Here is a 16,685-nt window from a genome sequence, read left to right on the forward strand (position 1 = left end):
TATGTGTTTCCGATGGGAGGGATGATCAGGCTGAACTGATGTGACAGGTCCTGAGATGGAATAACTTTCCCGCACTGACCACCCATTCTGCTTCCTGGCTGTAATTTGCTCACATCGCTTTTATGTCCCTCTCTAATTCTCATCAATGAACGGTTCCATCTGTGAACTTTCATGAATTCCAAATTTCTGTAGGTTGCCACAATCTCAATATTACTTCCTCAACTTGCTCACCTCATCTACACCCCTCCCCCCACTGATGTCGTGGTTTCAAGGTTTCTTCATTTATATCTTTCCCTCCTTTAGTCCGTTCCTCCTAATCTCTCTCTCTCTCATTCTAAATTCAGATCTGAGTTACAGACTGGAATCTAATTGAAGGGTTCGGGTGGTACTTATATATAGAATAACAGATACCTGGGAGTGAGTTACAGATTGGAATCTAATCAAGGGGTTTGGGGTGGTTTATATATAGAATAACAGATACTTGGGAGTGAGTTACAGACTAGAGTCTAATTAGGGGTTCGGGTGGATTATATATAGAATAACAGATACCTGGGAATGAGTTACAGACTGGAATCTAATCAAGGGGTTTGGGAAGGTTTATATATAGAATAACAGATACTTGGGAGTGAGTTACAGACTAGAATCTAAACAAGGGGTGTGGGAGTTTATATGTAGAATAACAGGTACCCAGGAATGGGTCACAAACTGAAATCTAATTGAGGGATTCATCTTTAGAATAACACGTAGCTGAGAGTGGTTACAAACTGAAATCTAATCAAGGGGTTTGCAGGGGTTTATTTTTCAATAACAATTACTTGGGAGTGAGTTAAATATTGGAATCTAATCGAGGGGTTTATATGTAGCCAAACAGATACTTTTGAGTCAATTGCAGACTGTGATTTAAAGACGTTTAGATGATTTATCTCCAGAATAAGGGGAGCAGGACCGATTTCTAGCCAGGGATTTAATTGTGTGCTGTTGGTGATTTATACAGAGAATAAGAAATGCTCTAACTAGGAGAGACTGTAAGGCAGTGGTGAATCTGCCAGATGTTTTGTATGGAGAAGATTGCGGAGTTGTGATCATTCCCATCAGTAATGCATGCAGTTTGATTTATCAGTAAGTAATCTGCTTCACCTCTCATAAGACCCAATGACCTCTGCACTTTTCTCCCTCATCAGTGATTTCTGGATTGTCCTTTTGCAGTCAGGATGTGTAATGGTGAAGAAATAATAAAGAAATCAAACATTTTGAACTCATCAGGGAATGGTCCAATTGGAAGGAGTCCACTCAGCCTATTGTGCTAGTACTGGCTCTTTAACAAAGCTATCCCCTCAGCTGCTCTTTCTCCAAAGCCCTGGCGACATTCACTATCCTGGCAAATGGACAAGGAATTGCAGAGTGCCCAAATACCCACAGACATCGAACACAATCAGTCTCTGCCAGAGCAGATACCATAGGAGCTACCTCTTTGTCCAAGAATAAGCTGTCTCCCTTTTAAGACAGCAATGGGAATAAATTTTGTTCCTTAACTCTCTTCCCCAGAAGGTAGTGGAAGCTGGGTATTTAAATATATTCAAGACTGAGTTCAGAGAAAATTTACTTGATGTACTCCTGGGATAAAAGGCTTATTTTATGAAGAAAGATCAAACAGGTTAGGCCAATATCCAGTGGGGATTAGAAAACTGAGAGGTGATCTTATTGAGGAGATCTTGAGGAAACTGGGTGGCTTGGATACCGGGAAGATGGTTCCTGTTGTGGGAGATGCTGAAACTTGGGAGCACAGTTTAAGAATAAGGGGTGGACTCCTTAAGACTTGAGATGAGGAGAATGTTTTTCTTTCAGAGGGTGGTTAGAGTGTGGAAGTCTCTTCTTCAGAAAGTGGTGGAGTGAATTTATTCAAGGTTGCTAAATTAGACAGCTTGTTGATGGACAGGGGACTCGGGGGGTTAAGAGTTGGGAAAGCAGAGCTGACACCTCAGGCAGATCTGCTGTGATCTCATTGAATGGCAGGGCGGGCTCGATGGGATGAGTGGCCTCCTACTGTTCTCATTGACTAGTTGAAGGGACTCATGAATTTAATTAGATGTTCAATGAGAAAAAAGGAAGGAATTGGAGGTTATGCTGATGGGATAAGGTGGTGAGAAGTGGGAGGAGATACCCTTGGAGTATTACCATCAGCATTGACTGGTTGGGCTGAATGGTCTGTTTCTATTCTATTCATTTCTGTAGAATTCGTGGATTAAAAAAAAATACTTTTTATCTTTGAAGTTCAGTATAATAATCTGATACTTCTGTGCACTAATTAGAGTGCTCAATGTTAATGTGCAGTAAATTGGAATGAGTAAAAATAGAATGGAGGAATGGAAACAAATCATTTTAGTTTCGTGTTTTGAATCTGTGTTGCAATTAACTGTCATGCCTTACACAAAAATATAATAGCTGTTTCAAGGTCGATAAAGTTGCATATTAAAAAAATAAAATTGTATTTCTCATGATGAATTTTTGCCATGTTGATCGTAAAGAGAAAATTCTGATATTGTGCGCCTATAGCCTGGGGCACACTCACTATTTCAAAAAGGCACAGGGAAACCTGGGGGAGTCAGCAGTCGACAGAGTCTCTCGCACTCGGAATGATATCCAGGCTGCCACTGCAAAAGGCATTTCGGTTGCCTCAGTATCACTGATTACTTAATAGCTTTCTTGTCAGCTGTTTAAGTTAATATAAGACAAATGAGCATTTTATGGTAATGCAATATGCTCCATGCCTCTCGATGATGGCAAATACAGTTCAAACAGGCTAATGACCCCAGACTTGGTTCTCTTACAGCTGAACAAAATGATAAAGAGGCAAAAAACACAATAGGAAAATTGATTTTTTTTTCTCTACATACCGTCAAAGAATAGAATATCTATTAGGTTTCCAAGATTGTTCCATACAAATTCTGCAACTCCAAAAGTCCCAGAATATGGACATTCTATCAGAGCTATTCAGTGAGAAGTGCACATTAAAGGCTTTCTTGGGAATCGTTGCTCAGTACTTGCATTGAATTTACTTCAGAATTAAGGGAAGCAGGCCATTTCGCCCACATGGTCCATGATGGTATTGATGTTCCACCAACACCCCCTCATCACTTTCTCAACATATCCTTCCATTTCTTCCTTGCTCCTATCCCAATCCCTTTAGTTGTTGCACTAAGAGGCTTCTCATGCATTCTGAACTGATTTTATTAGTGACTGCTGCATTCAGTCACTTCAAGTGACTTGTATTGACCTGATTTCTCTCACAAATATCCAGCATCTTGTTTATGCTCGACCAAAACATGTCTAACTTTTAAATTTTCAGCTCTATCATCGGAGTGTTACAGTGAGAGGTGTGGGGTATATCAGAGCACTGTTGGGCCGAAGGGCCTGTTTCCACACTGTAGGGAATCTAATCTAACTACAGTGTTGCATATATTAGAGTGTTACAGTGAGGAGTGTGGGATGTATCAAGGTCTTACAGTGAAGGGTGTGGGGTATATCAGAGTGTAACAGTGAGGGGTGTGGGGTGTATCAAGGTGTTACAGTCAGGGGTGTGGAATATATCAGGGTGTTACAGTGAGGGGCATGGGGTATATCAGTGTGTTACAGTGTGGGGTGTGGGGCATATCAGAGCATTACAGTGAGGAGTGTGGGGTATATCAGTGTGTTACAGTGAGGGTATGAGATGTATCAGTGTTACAGTGAGGGGTGTGGGATATATCAGGGTATTACAGTGAGGGGTGTAGGGTATATCAGTGTGTTACAGTGAGAGGAGTGGGATGTATCAGAGTGTTACAGTGAAGGGTGTGGGGTATATCAGTGTGTTACAGTGAGGGGTGTGGGGTATATCAGTGTGTTACAGTGAGGGATGTGGGGTATATCAGGGTGTTACAGCGAGGGGTGTGGGGTGTACCAGTGTGTTACAGTGATGATCTGGTGTATATCAGTGTGTTACAGCAAGGGGTGTAGGGTATATCAGTGTGTTACAGTGAGGGGTGTGGTGTAAATCAGTGTGTTACAGTGAAGGGTGTGGGATATATCAGAGTGTTACAGTGAGGGGCATGGGGTATATGAGTGTGTTACAGTGGGGGGTGTGGGGTATATCTGCTCCATTTAAATGTCCAGCCTTCAAGAATTCAAATCACTTGAGTAGTGTCTGTTTTCTGGGCTCATGCTTGGACACACTTGACTTTAAGTGACTTTGAAGAGGTGATTAAATAGTAATAATGGGCGTGCAGAGGTACAGCCTGGTGGTAAGTGAGGGACGGCTGGCCTTGATTAAAAGGCACAACCTGTACCTCCTATTGTGTGATCCACTATCGTCTTTAGTTACAACCTGACAAACTCCCACTTATGTCTTATTGGTTCATTAATAAAGAGCATTAAGGAGCCTGAATAAATCTTTGAGTAGTTACAATAATGTCTCTTCCTTTCATTTTACAAGGGAATGTCAGCATCGATTATACAAGCTACTACCTGGGACTCTGGGATTGTATGAGTGAAGAACCTGACGAATTGTCATTTAAACGAGGAGATCTGATTCATGTCCTGAGCAAAGTAAGGCAAAGAACTAATCATTTACTCCACTTGTGATATGTGAAGCTTTTAGCTCACTCAGAATCTGAGCATTGTTAAACTGACCGTGTGAACATTTGGCTCAATGAGCACTGTACTCTGTATTGGCAGATTATGGTTTCAGGTCCCCATTCCCTAGACTGAGCCCAGTATCCAGGCTAACACGCCAGGGCCAGACCAATGGAGTACCGCACTGGCGGATAAGCCAATAAAACCAGAGCCCCGTCTGCTCTCTGAGTTAGATGTAAGTAATCCCAGAGCACAATGTTGATGAAGAGTCAGGGCACTTATCCTCGGTGACCTGGTCAATAATTATTCCTTGTTCCAACTTCAAACAGATTATCCAGTTATTCTTCACATTGCTGTTCATGGGATCTTGCTGTGCATGAATTTGTCTTCCCACATTAGAAGAGTGGCCACATTTCAAAAATGATCCCGTTGCCTGGATCACGTACCATTTTGGGACATTATTAGACTATGACAGGTGCTATGGGAATGCAAGTCCTTCTGTTTTTGTACATTGATCAGTGGGAGAGCTGTGGTTTTCCACAGCAGCAGCTCCCTTCCCCCCGGTCTGCTTTTTAAAAATGTATTCATTTTTGCCAGATGTGAGTGTCACTGGCTGGGCCCGGTATTGATTGTCCATCCCTAGTTGCCTCCTCGTGAAGGTGGGGGTGAGCTGCCTTCTTGAACCGCTGCAGTCCATGGGCTGTGGGTAGACCCACAACGTCCCTTCGGAAGGGAATTCCAGGAGTTTGGCCCAGAGACTGTGAAGGAACGGTGATATATTTTCAAGTCAGGATGGTGTGTAGCTCGGAGGGGAACTTGAAGGAGTTTGTGGTTATTGGGTCCCAGGGAATACGGGGAGGACATTCTGCCCCTCAAGCTTATTCTGTCTCCCCTGCTGACCCGGTCCATAGTGCACCTCTCAGCTGACCTGAGAATGTTGAGGGTGGGATTGAAGGTTAGTTTGGGTGATGAGGAGTGGAAAGAGGTTGAGGAATTTGTATCCGGAGTGAGGCAGGGAGCTTAAAAATGATCCACTGTCAAATGGGGAAACCTTTTTGATTCTCTGTTCTTTGAAAGCCATGTTGAGTGAGTCAATGACTCTGCTGAGCTCCTCCACTGTGAGTTCAGTATCTAACCCTCCAGAATGGACTGGCTTTGGTCATAGTTATAGAGTCATACAGCTTGGAAACAGACCATTCAGTCCAACCATATTCCAAAACTAAACTAGTCCCATCTGCCTGTCTTTGGCCCATGTTCCTGGATCTTCCTCAGTGACAGTGTTCTCTCTGGAGTACAACTCTAGGTTGTGTCCTCTTGAGTTGAGGAGAAAGAGTGATAACCTCATTGAAACATATTAGATTCTTAAGGAGCCTGACTAGGTAGAAGCAGTAAGACTTGTTCCCCCTTGTGGAAAAGTCTAGGAGCAAAGGGCATCACCTCAGAATGAAGGGTCACCCATTTAAAACCAAGATGAGGAGGTTGATTGATGAGGGAACAGCTGTAGATGTCACAAACATGGACTTCAGTAAGGCGTTTGATACGGTTCCCCATGGTAGGCTGATGGAGAAAGTGAAATTGCATGGGGTTCAGCATGTTCTAGCTAGATGGGTAAAGAACTGGCTGGGCAATAGCAGACAGAGTAGTAGTGGAAAGGAGCTTCTCAAAATGAGACCTGTGCCCAGTGGTGTTCCACAGGGATCCGTGCTGGGATCACTGTTGTTTGTGATATATATAAATGATTTGGAGGAAGGTATCGGTTGCCTGATTAGCAAGTTTGCAGCTGACACCAAGATTGATGGAGGAGCAGATAGTGAAGGGGACTGTCAGAGAATGCAGCAGAGTATAGATCGATTGGGGAGTTGGGCAGAGAAATGGCAGATGGAGTTCAATCTGGGCAAATCGAGGGGATGCATTTTGCAAGATCCAATTCGAGAGCAAACTGTACGGGAAATGGAAAAGTCCTCGGTCAATTGATGTCCAGAGAAGTCCGAGTGTTCAGGTCCATTGTACCCTGAAGGTGGCAACGCAGGTCGATAAGAGTGGTCCAGAAGGCATACGGTATGCTTTGCTTCATCGGACAGAGTATTGAGTACAAGAGTTGGCAGGTCATGTTACAGTTGTATAGGACTTTGGTTTGGCTACATTTGGAATACTGCGTACAGTTCTGGTCACCACATTACCAAAAGGATGTGGATATTTTGGAGATTGTACAGAGGGGGATCATCAGGATGTTGCCTGGTATGGAGGGTACTAGCTATGAAGAGAGGTTGAGTAGATTAGGATTATTTTCATTGGAAAGAAGGAGGTTGAGGGGGGACCTGATTGAGGTCTACAAAATCATGAGAGGTATAACAAAAAGCTTTATTCCCAGAGTGAGGGATTCAGTTACTAGAGGTCATGAGTTCAAGGTGAGAAGGGAAATATTTATGGAAAGGTCTTCACCCTGGAACATGTTGCCAGTGGAGGTGCTGGAGGTAGGAACGATAGCGTTATGAAGATGTATCTAAACAGAGACTTGAATGGGCAGGGGGCAGAGGGATACTGACCTTTAGAAACTAGGCGACAGGTTTAGATAGAGGCTCTGGATCGGCGCCGGCTTGCAGGGCCGAAGGGCCTGCTCCTGTTCCGTAATGTTCTTTGTTCTTTATTCTTGCATTTATTTCTCTCAGACGGGAGTGATTCTGTGGAATGTGAGGTCTGTCAAGGCTGGTTGTTACTTTTCAGGCTGAGAGAGACAGGTTTGCAATCAGAAAGGGAATCATGGGTATTGGGGATAAAGCAGGAAATGACAGTTGAGGATTATCAGATCAGCAGTAGCTCAATGGGCTGAATGGCCTTATGGTCCTACCCATCTCTCCAATAACTTATAATCCAATGGATGGAGAACCGGAGAAAAGAGGATTCCTTCTGTCAGTGTATTCATCCCGTTCCGACTTTCCGGAACACTCCATGGTCAGGGGAAAGTTTACCACACAGCTCTGTTGCCTTGTTATGTGCCATTTTCTGTCTGTTTCATGTCTCTGCAGCCATCCTTGATCTGGGATTCAAGACGTGCCTGGAGATTGCAGTACGGCATTAGTAATGACAGTGTCCTCACAGTGAGATTATTAAGAAATAATTAGCAATGTAGTACAGTAGCAGGATACCCTTCTGCTGTATAAGTACAGGTTTAATGCAGCCAATGAAGAAATGATGTATGGAGGCAAATGTTTGTTAAATTATCTACTTAAGTATCAGACTGAGAGAGAAAATCCATTCTCTCTTTCTCTGTCCCTGGACTGATTCAACCACAATACCAAACCCCTGAAGGCTGTGAATAATCTCTTGATGAGAGCTGGTGATTTTACCGTCTTAAGCGATTATTCACCAGTTCAACTTCAGGTCACCTGTGCAACACAAAGGCTTGAATTGATTGGTCCATTAGCCTGTGACAGAAGTCTGGCGAAGGAGATACACCATCGTGATTGGTGAGTTTGAGCAAGTGCTTGTGTTTCTAACCCATACAAGGAGCCTGACACCGACAATGTATCACATCGAGCGGAGCGAAACACTGCAGTTATTTCTTGATCATTATGCATTAGGAGTGTCTCTCTGTCTCCCTCTCTCTCTGTGCAGCCCATTCTCTGGGAGTTATACATAGATGTTATAAGCTAAAAGGCTTGATTGTGGATTCTGCCTGGGTGTGTGTGTGTGTAGAGACAGTGCCTTATCAGCAATTTGTGCTCCATCAGACAATGGGTCAGGTATATTGGCGAGTTAACTGTGCAGCATCAGGCAAATTATCTTCTAATTTTCAGCCAATGACCTGAGAGAGGAAAATCCATGATTTGCACCTGAGACATCTCATCAGTTAATAAGACTTTGCCAAGATGGGACCTTAGATTTTTAGTGTCCTTCTGTGGTTGTATCAGTGCAAGTGTCACACTCAGAGTCTGGGAGGGTCTCCCAAGGATCCTGGAGGCAGGAGAAGCCGGGGGTGGAGGGGTCACCTGAGGAGCAACTAAGGAGCAACTCATCAGAATTCCAGAAGGGAGTGGGTTCAACAGGAGACCAGGAACCTTAGAGAAATGAGCATGAGCCTGGGGGAACTGAGCAAAATGTTAGAAAGACTCCCGATCGCTTGTTCCATGATATTCCCTTCGGTGAGTGATGGAGGGCTGATCGGGTTCAGGTGCTGAAGTTGGTGAAAGATTTGATGGAGTCCGCGGGAGAATTTATTTCCTCTCTAAAGCAATGAGAGCACAGCCCTTAAAGTTGTAGCGAGGCTGAAGTTGAGAAGCAGTTCTTCAGAACAAAAGTGGCTACAAATCTGCAGTTCCCTCTTCTTATTGAACCTTGTTGGTGGTGGGGGTAGAGTGGGTGTGCAGCTGAGATCCACGCCATGGTCTGAGGGGCTGACTGGGAGGAGGAGGCATGGAGGAGGCTTTTTTCTTCAATGTCAGGAAGAACCTGTAAGGAGGTGAACCAGGAATTCAGGGGTGAAAATGTGTTGCTGGAAAAGCGCAGCAGGTCAGGCAGCATCCAAGGAACAGGAAATTCGACATTTCGGGCATAAGCCCTTCATCAGCCCTCCTGATGAAGGGCTTATGCCCAAAACGTCGAATTTCCTGTCCCTTGGATGCTGCCTGACCTGCTGCGCTTTTCCAGCAACACATTTTCAGCTCTGATACTCCAGCATCTGCAGGCCTCACTTTCTCCAGGAATTCAGGGGCTCTAGTTTGGTGGGACCCTGTGATTGAGGCAGGAGGAATCCAGATTTTCGAGGAGCAATGAGAGGGGAGAGTCCATCAGATGCTCATCAATAATGAATGCAAAGATTAGGAAAATTCCGAGTCACGACACAGGCACTGGGACTTGAAGAGAAACGGGATTCGGTGTGACAGAGGAACATGTCACTAAAAGCTTGTTTATTAATTAAACAGCACTATGCTTGACGCAAAGGAATCCAAATTTGGTGAAAAAATCTGTCTCTGAACTCTTGCTGATCCAACCTCTGACCGTATGCAGACATAGCACTGACCCTAAAAGGGTCACCCTGAATGTAGGAACAGAAAGTGTCCATTCAGCCCCTCAGTGCTTAGGCCTGAATTACAGGCCTGGTTCCCACCTGCCATTGTAGTGATGAGAGGTGGGAGCAGTGCTCAGGATAGTTTGGTGGCCAGTTCTGATTGGGTACATTTCTGGAGTTTTGTCCAATTGTACCACTGGCTGTTGGCCGTCCAGTTCCGAATGGGGCTGGATCCCCACCTTCCAATAGCCAAGAGAAAAGAGAAGCTTGCATTTTTTTTTCTGATGTGGTTTTCACATTCTCGTTATCCCACTGCACCTTGCTCCCAGGCTAGTCCGATTGCAGAGGAGCTGCTGCTGCTGCTGTGAAGATTGGAGCTCTGGGCTCTTGCACAGAAAACCCCTACAATCAGAAAGCTGATAATGACCCAGTTATCTGCTCAATGATGTTGATTAGGATGAAAATGTTGTTTGGGATATTGGGAACAGCTCCCTGATCATCTTAAGCAGGATGGGCCTGTGTTTAATATCTCACCGCACCTCTGACAGTGTGATACTCCCTCAGCACTGCACTGCTCAGGCATCTGAGGTAGTGCTTGAACTCACAACGTTTTCATTCTGAGGTTTGAGGTGCTGTCTATTGAGAGTTCTCCCGGAGATTAATCATCAGTTTCTGGGGATTCCAGGACAGACTTTGGAAACTGGGAACTCAAAGAGGGAGCAAGTTCAGATACTGAAGCATCTGAACCTGTCCAAATGCAACAAGATCTGGACAATATCCAGGCTTGGGCTGGAAAGGGGCACGTAACATTCTTGCCCCACAAATGCCAGGCTCTGACCACCACCAACAAAAGATACTCGAACAGTTATCCTGTGACATTCAATGACAATGCCATCACTGGATCCCTCCCATTCAACATCCTGGGGATTAGCATTGACTAGACTCTACTGGGAGAGAGTCAGATGCTGCAGATTAGAGTCGAGAGTGTGGTGCTGGAAAAGCACAGCAGGTGAGGCAGCTCCTGAGGAGCAGGAGAGTCAATGTTTCGGGCATAAACCCTTCATCATTCCTGATGATGAAGGTGTGTAATGGAATACTCCCCACTCACCTGGACAGCTCCAACAACACTCAAGAAGCTTGACACTATCCAGGACAAAGCAGCCACTTGATTGACACCACATCCACAGACATCCCCTCCCTCCCTCCACCACTGGTGCTCAGTAACAGCAGTGTGTACTATCGACAAGATGTACTGCAGAAATTCACCAAAGATCCTCACTCAGCACCTTCCAAACCCAGCAGATACATGGAAACACCACCCCCTGCAAGTTCCCCTCCAAGCCACTCCCCACCATGACTTGGAAATATATCACCGTTCCTTCACTCGCTAGGTCAGAATCCTGGAATTCCCCCCTTAAGGGCATTGTGGGTCGACCTGACAGCACATGCACTGCAGGGGTTCAAGAAGGGAGTTCACCCCCACCTTCCCAAGGGGCAACCAGGGAAGGGCAATAAATGCTGGGTCCAGACAGTGAATAAAACAAATATGAAGATCTCCTCCTCTTGCTGGACTGGTGTCAGTGTGGACTGAAAATCAAAGCTTCTTTATCAGCTAAGAGGGATCTCGCAGTGAGGATGTGAATCCGTGATGCAAATGTCCTTATGGTGAGTCTAGAGGGACAGGACCATTGCCCACCCCCTCCCAATGCGATACCGACAGCAGCCTACCTCTGACAGGCCGTGCATCACACGGCACTTGGTGGGATCTTGCCATACACTATATAAACTAGCTTCTGGATCAGCCACTGATTCTAATTCAGTTTAATATTGGACTGAGGCTGTGATGGTGCTCTCACTGTCACTCTCTTTATCTCTCTCTATCTCTGTCTCTCTCTCTCGCTCTCTCTCTCTCTATCAAAGTCTTCTTGTTCACAGCTGTTCAGTGAATGAGAGTTCAAACTAAGTGCGAGCATAATTCCGTGACTGAATAAGCCTCACTGTCTGCTGTGATTGCGGTAAATGTCTGTGCCCCTGGTTTCTCGCCCATAAACTATTGTCAGGAAAGGGGTCCGGCCTGTGTTCTGGGGATGCTATGTCCTCTCTCGCTGAGCTCATATACGCAATGCAGCAGCAAGGGTTGGAGACTGAGAGTCCGGGACTGGCTGGCTGAGGAGATGGAGAGATTGGGAAGATATCTCTGCTTTGTCAGCCGGGTCATTGAGTGTATAAATGGTTGGCTTGTCCTGTCCTATCGTGCACCTCTCTGAACAGAACAGATTGTAATGTGCTCTCGACGTTAATGAGGCAAGACAGAGGAGAGAGAGAGAGAGAGAGGAGCTAGAACCATTGCAATAGAGTAACATACTGCATCACGGCTGCTTTGAAAATATATACACCAAGATATAATCAATAAACCCAGGAAATTTGGCGTCTGCTATGTGGCCCCCTAAGCATCTTCTAGGATATCTAAACTGTTCCACTGAGTGGACTCATATTCCAAATTCTTGGAATTGCAAAAAAAAAGCTATCTTCTGTTTCTAAATCTGTCTCCTCTGCAAGGTGGGCAATGTGTCTCAGCCTCAATCCGCACTCAGGGAGACCTCTTCGCTGACTGCGTTGATCTAGCTTCATCAATGCCCCATTCCACCAGGCCAACCCTGCCCTCACTCAGTACCTTTTATTTGTTCAATACTGATCCCATTCCCTTTTCCAAAGCCAGTGTGGTTTGTCCCAGATAAACTTTGATCGGACAGAATGGTGAGACGGCCTTGAGGGGCCGAATGGCCTCCTCTTGTTCCTGTGTTCCCAAACACCAGATTGTTTGCATCTAAGTCGCGCTCTATGGGAACACTGAGATGAGAAGCGATTGTGACTGATGAACAAAGGCTGGTGGGTTTTAAGGAGAGTCTAAATCCTATCCAGTGTTTAGGTAGTCCCCAGGCGCGGGGGATAGAAGGATGGACAGCACTCTATGCACCGTAACGTCCAAGGATCCAAGGGAAGCAAGGGTGTTTCAGCCTGCTCTCTCTCTCTCTCTTTCTCTCTCTCTCTTCCCCCCCCCCCCACCCCCCGTTTGTTTCTTGCCCTGAGCCCTTTTTGATCTATTCCTCTGTCTGTTTATTTCTCTGTCTCACTCACTCTCTGTGTCCCTCGCTGTGTCTGTTTCCTGCACAGTCTGTGTCTGTCTTGTTCTCCCTGTCATGTACTCACACTCTCTGTCTCTGATGATCTTGCTCTCCCTCCGTCAGTATGTGGCTCTCTCTCTCTCTCTCTCTATATATACCCCTCACCACATACACACACAAATTGAGGAATATATTAGAGTCTTGTTCATCCAACTAAATCATAATTTCATTTCGGAAGGAAAGTTTCAATCTGATCTCAATTAATTGGTGAATGAATCTTTCACTGTCAGAGGATGTAACCCAGAGGCACAGGCTGTGTTCTGTGTTACCCTGTGCAGCTGAACAGACAATAGAAGCTAATAAAAATACACCCATCTGGCATTTATGTCCACAAGTGCACAGGGAAGTGATGAGATCTGACAGCTTGCTCCAAAAATCCAAATAGCTGCCCTCTGAATGGGTCAAGTGGAAAAACGAGCAGAGCCTGTTAGATTAGCAGGATACTGATGCCTAAATGAGGGAACTGAATGAAATATAACACATTTAGATCTGACCTTTTTCTGCACAGATTATTTGCAAAGGCTAATTAAGCAAACTGTTCTCTTTACTGTACTTAGATCTGTTGTACCCTAGACTTTGACGTTTATACAACAAGTGCAGTAAAATGCTCCGAATGACCAAGCAGAGAGATGGGTTCACTGTAGAGGGGACTCGTTTATCTGATTGTCTTAGTTTTCATTAACTCTTCCCACTCTTGAATAGACTCACTAATATACAAGGCTGCACCTGAACTATTACCCTCCAGGATTCAGGGCAACTAGGGACAGGCAACAAACTCTGGCCCAGCCACTGATGCCCTCATCCCATGAACAAAAAAACCTGTTGGCCTGTGAGTGTACCCATGTTCAGATAGAACCTTCTCCAGCACAGGTTGTTCCTCAGCACCTTTTCAACACACAAAGAAATATTTTGGTAACCACTGTTCCAGTGCAGGCAACACTGCAGAAGGGTTTCTGCATAGAAAGCTCCCAAAGACAGCACGGTCGTTTTAACCAGAAAACAGAAACATCTCTGACAGTGCTGCACTCCCTCGGTATGGCAGCACCAGCCTTGAATACACAGCTGGCTCACTCGAACAAGCCCGAGTCCCCTCAAAGCAAACCAAGCCCCAGCTAACAGCTGCAGTGAGGGTGCTGGGGCTCCTCGCGGTGATCTTTGGTGCTCCCACAGTGCGGATTTTGATATTGATTGGCTGCACTGTGTTTGAACATGGTTACCTAGCCCAGGAAGGCTCAGTCACATGATCCACCTGATTGAGGGATCCCAGCATCACCCAGTACGTGACCCCTTCCAGGTTCACTCAGTGCTCATTGGCTGTAACTAGCTCCCAGTGCAGCCTTACTTTAAAATTCTCAAACAAACAGAGAGATTGCTGGACAAGGTCAGCACGTTAGGATAGGATAGTTTGCTATGCTTTCCTTTATTGGTCAGAGTATTGAGTACAGGAGTTGGGAGTTCATGTTGCGGCTGTACAGGACATTGGTTAGGCCACTGTTGGAATATTGCGTGCAATTCTGGTCTCCTTCCTATCAGAAAGATTTTGTGAAACTTGAAAGGGTTCAGAAAAGATTAATAAGGATGTTGCCAGGGTTGGAGGTTTTGAGCTGTAGGGAGAGGCTGAACAGGCTGGGGCTGTTTTCCCTGAGCATCAGAGACTGAAAGGTGACCTTATAGAGGTTTACAAAATTATGAGGGGCATGGATAGGGTAAATAGGCAAAGTCTTTTTCCCAGGGTGGGGGAGTCCAGAACTAGAGGGGATAGGTTTAGGGTGAAAGGGAAAAGTTATAACAAGGGACCTAAGGGGTAACTGATCCATGCAGAGGGTGGTACGGAAATGGAATGAGTTGCCAGAGGACATGGTAGAGGCTGGTACAATTACAACATTTAAAAGGCATTTGGATGGGTAGATGAATAGGAAATCAGACCCTTTGGTCCAACTCATCCATGCTGACCAGATATCCTAAATAAATGTAATCCCATTTGCTAGCATTTGGCCTCTATCCCTCTAAGGCTAATGGTTTAAAGGGATATAGGCCAAATACTGGCAAATGGGATGAGATTAATTTATGATATCTGGTCAGCATGGACACGTTGGACCGAAGGGTCTGTTTCCGTGGTGACTGTATGAGGTTTGGCAGCATCTGTGGAGAGAAATCAGATCTAACAATTCGGATAGAGTGATCCTTCCTCAGAAATTCTCATCTTTGTTCACAAAACCAGCCCTGGCATTTCCCTGTCCCCGGAATCTCGTCCAACTCTGCGCTGCCCGGGGACTCTCTGGAAGCTGCATATGCAGCCTCTGGGTGTGTTCCCCCGTCCCCCCCAGGAGAAATGGGTGGTTAGCACTGCTGCCTCACAGCGCCAGGGACCCGGGTTTCAATTCCCACCTCAGGCGACTGACTGTGTGGAGTTTGCACGTTCTCCCCGTGTCTGCGTGGGTTTCCTCCGGGTGCTCCGGTTTCCTCCCACAGTCCAAAGATGTGCGGGTCAGGTGAATTGGCCATGCTAAATTGCCCCTAGTGTTAGGGTGAAGGGGTAAATGTAGTGCTTTGGGTGGGTTGTGCTTCGGAGGGTCGATGTGGACATGTTGGGCCGAAGGGCCTGCTCCCACACTGTAAGTAATCCAATCTAATCTAAAAAAATTGGTCCTCGTTAAAATGTCACATGTGCACAGTCAGTCCGAACAGATTCAAAGCCTCAAAGCAGTCAAATACAGAACCCAAAATCAACAAAAATAAGTTTAAAAAATAAATCTGAACCCTGGCGCTGTGATCACTGCATCAGTGATTATCTTCCCTACACCCTCAGCCTGGGTCTACACCTCTGAAGGTCACCCCCTCCCCCCCCCCCCCAACATCCTTTCCACTTTGTGGACACATCTTCACGGATAACTGCTTAACCAAGCTCATGGTCCCCACTCTGACAGCCTCACAGTGCTCCTGGGGCCTTCGGCTGTACTTACAAAGTTAACGGCGCTTTCTAAATGCAAGTCAGTCACAGCAGTGGGAGAGAAAGGAGTGACAGCAATCTCTTTGTAAACCTGAGCTGCAGTTTCGGGGGTGGGGTGGGTCAGTGCCTCTGTCAGAGGTGTCAAGGAACTGGGGAGCAAATTGTTTTGAATGGGATGGAGTATTGGGAACGTGACCCCAGACAATCCACACCTCAGGCTCGGGCTCAGAGAGAATGTCAGATAGAGAGAGAAGCCGTTGTGAATTTCTCTGCTTGACCTCGCTGTGATTTGACTTCAGGACCCTCATAGATTGAGAGCGAACTGTAACCTCTGAACTTGACCCTCGCTGTTTGGAGTCTGGCTGCTTCCCTCAGCCCCTTGACTGTGAACTCACTGCGACCCGGTAACACTGCGTGACCTTGTAGCATCTGTCAGAGCCCACAGGGGGAGCTGACAGACACAGTGCCCTTTGTACAGAATGTTCCCTCAGTCCTGGTGCCCTGTGTATGCAGCATTATCATTCATTTGATTCAGGTTTGCAATAAAACACCATGACAATTACTCAGGGTATTTGTAACTCATCTTGGCTCATTGATCCCCCTGCCGAAATGTTTCTCAAATTCCAAAAACAACACAGCTCTCCACCACCCCCCACCGCACCCCTCCCCCAGGAAAGGCAGAAAATGAATGGTCTGTCCTTCTCTACAAACACAACACAGGCTTTAAATAGGCTTGGTGGCAAATCTAACCATATCCCCGAAAGGGAAAAGGACAAGGCCAAAACACCCGGAAATTTCCCAAAACGGGCTTTCTGTCTGTGCTCCCTGAAATACAGGGTTAAAAAAAAACCCAGCCTGATAGTCCGTTCCATCACTTCGGTGAGACTCACTGTCAGGTCACATCGTGGGGATCCCATGCATTTCAAACCCAGCC

At 45.8% G+C, this 16,685-nt stretch overlaps 1 protein-coding gene across 1 annotated transcript in view; it reads left to right on the forward strand.

Annotated features, from left to right (window-relative positions):
* Window positions 1–16,685, forward strand: part of LOC132830871 (src kinase-associated phosphoprotein 1-like) — a 369,860-nt gene that overhangs the window by 312,813 nt on the left and 40,362 nt on the right. The window contains exon 11 of the mRNA XM_060848771.1: window positions 4,469–4,581. Coding sequence (XP_060704754.1) covers window positions 4,469–4,581 — 113 coding nt within the window. The remainder of the gene's footprint in view (window positions 1–4,468; window positions 4,582–16,685) is intronic.

Source organism: Hemiscyllium ocellatum, chromosome 32 (genome assembly GCF_020745735.1).
Source record: "Hemiscyllium ocellatum isolate sHemOce1 chromosome 32, sHemOce1.pat.X.cur, whole genome shotgun sequence".
NCBI lineage: Eukaryota > Metazoa > Chordata > Chondrichthyes > Orectolobiformes > Hemiscylliidae > Hemiscyllium > Hemiscyllium ocellatum.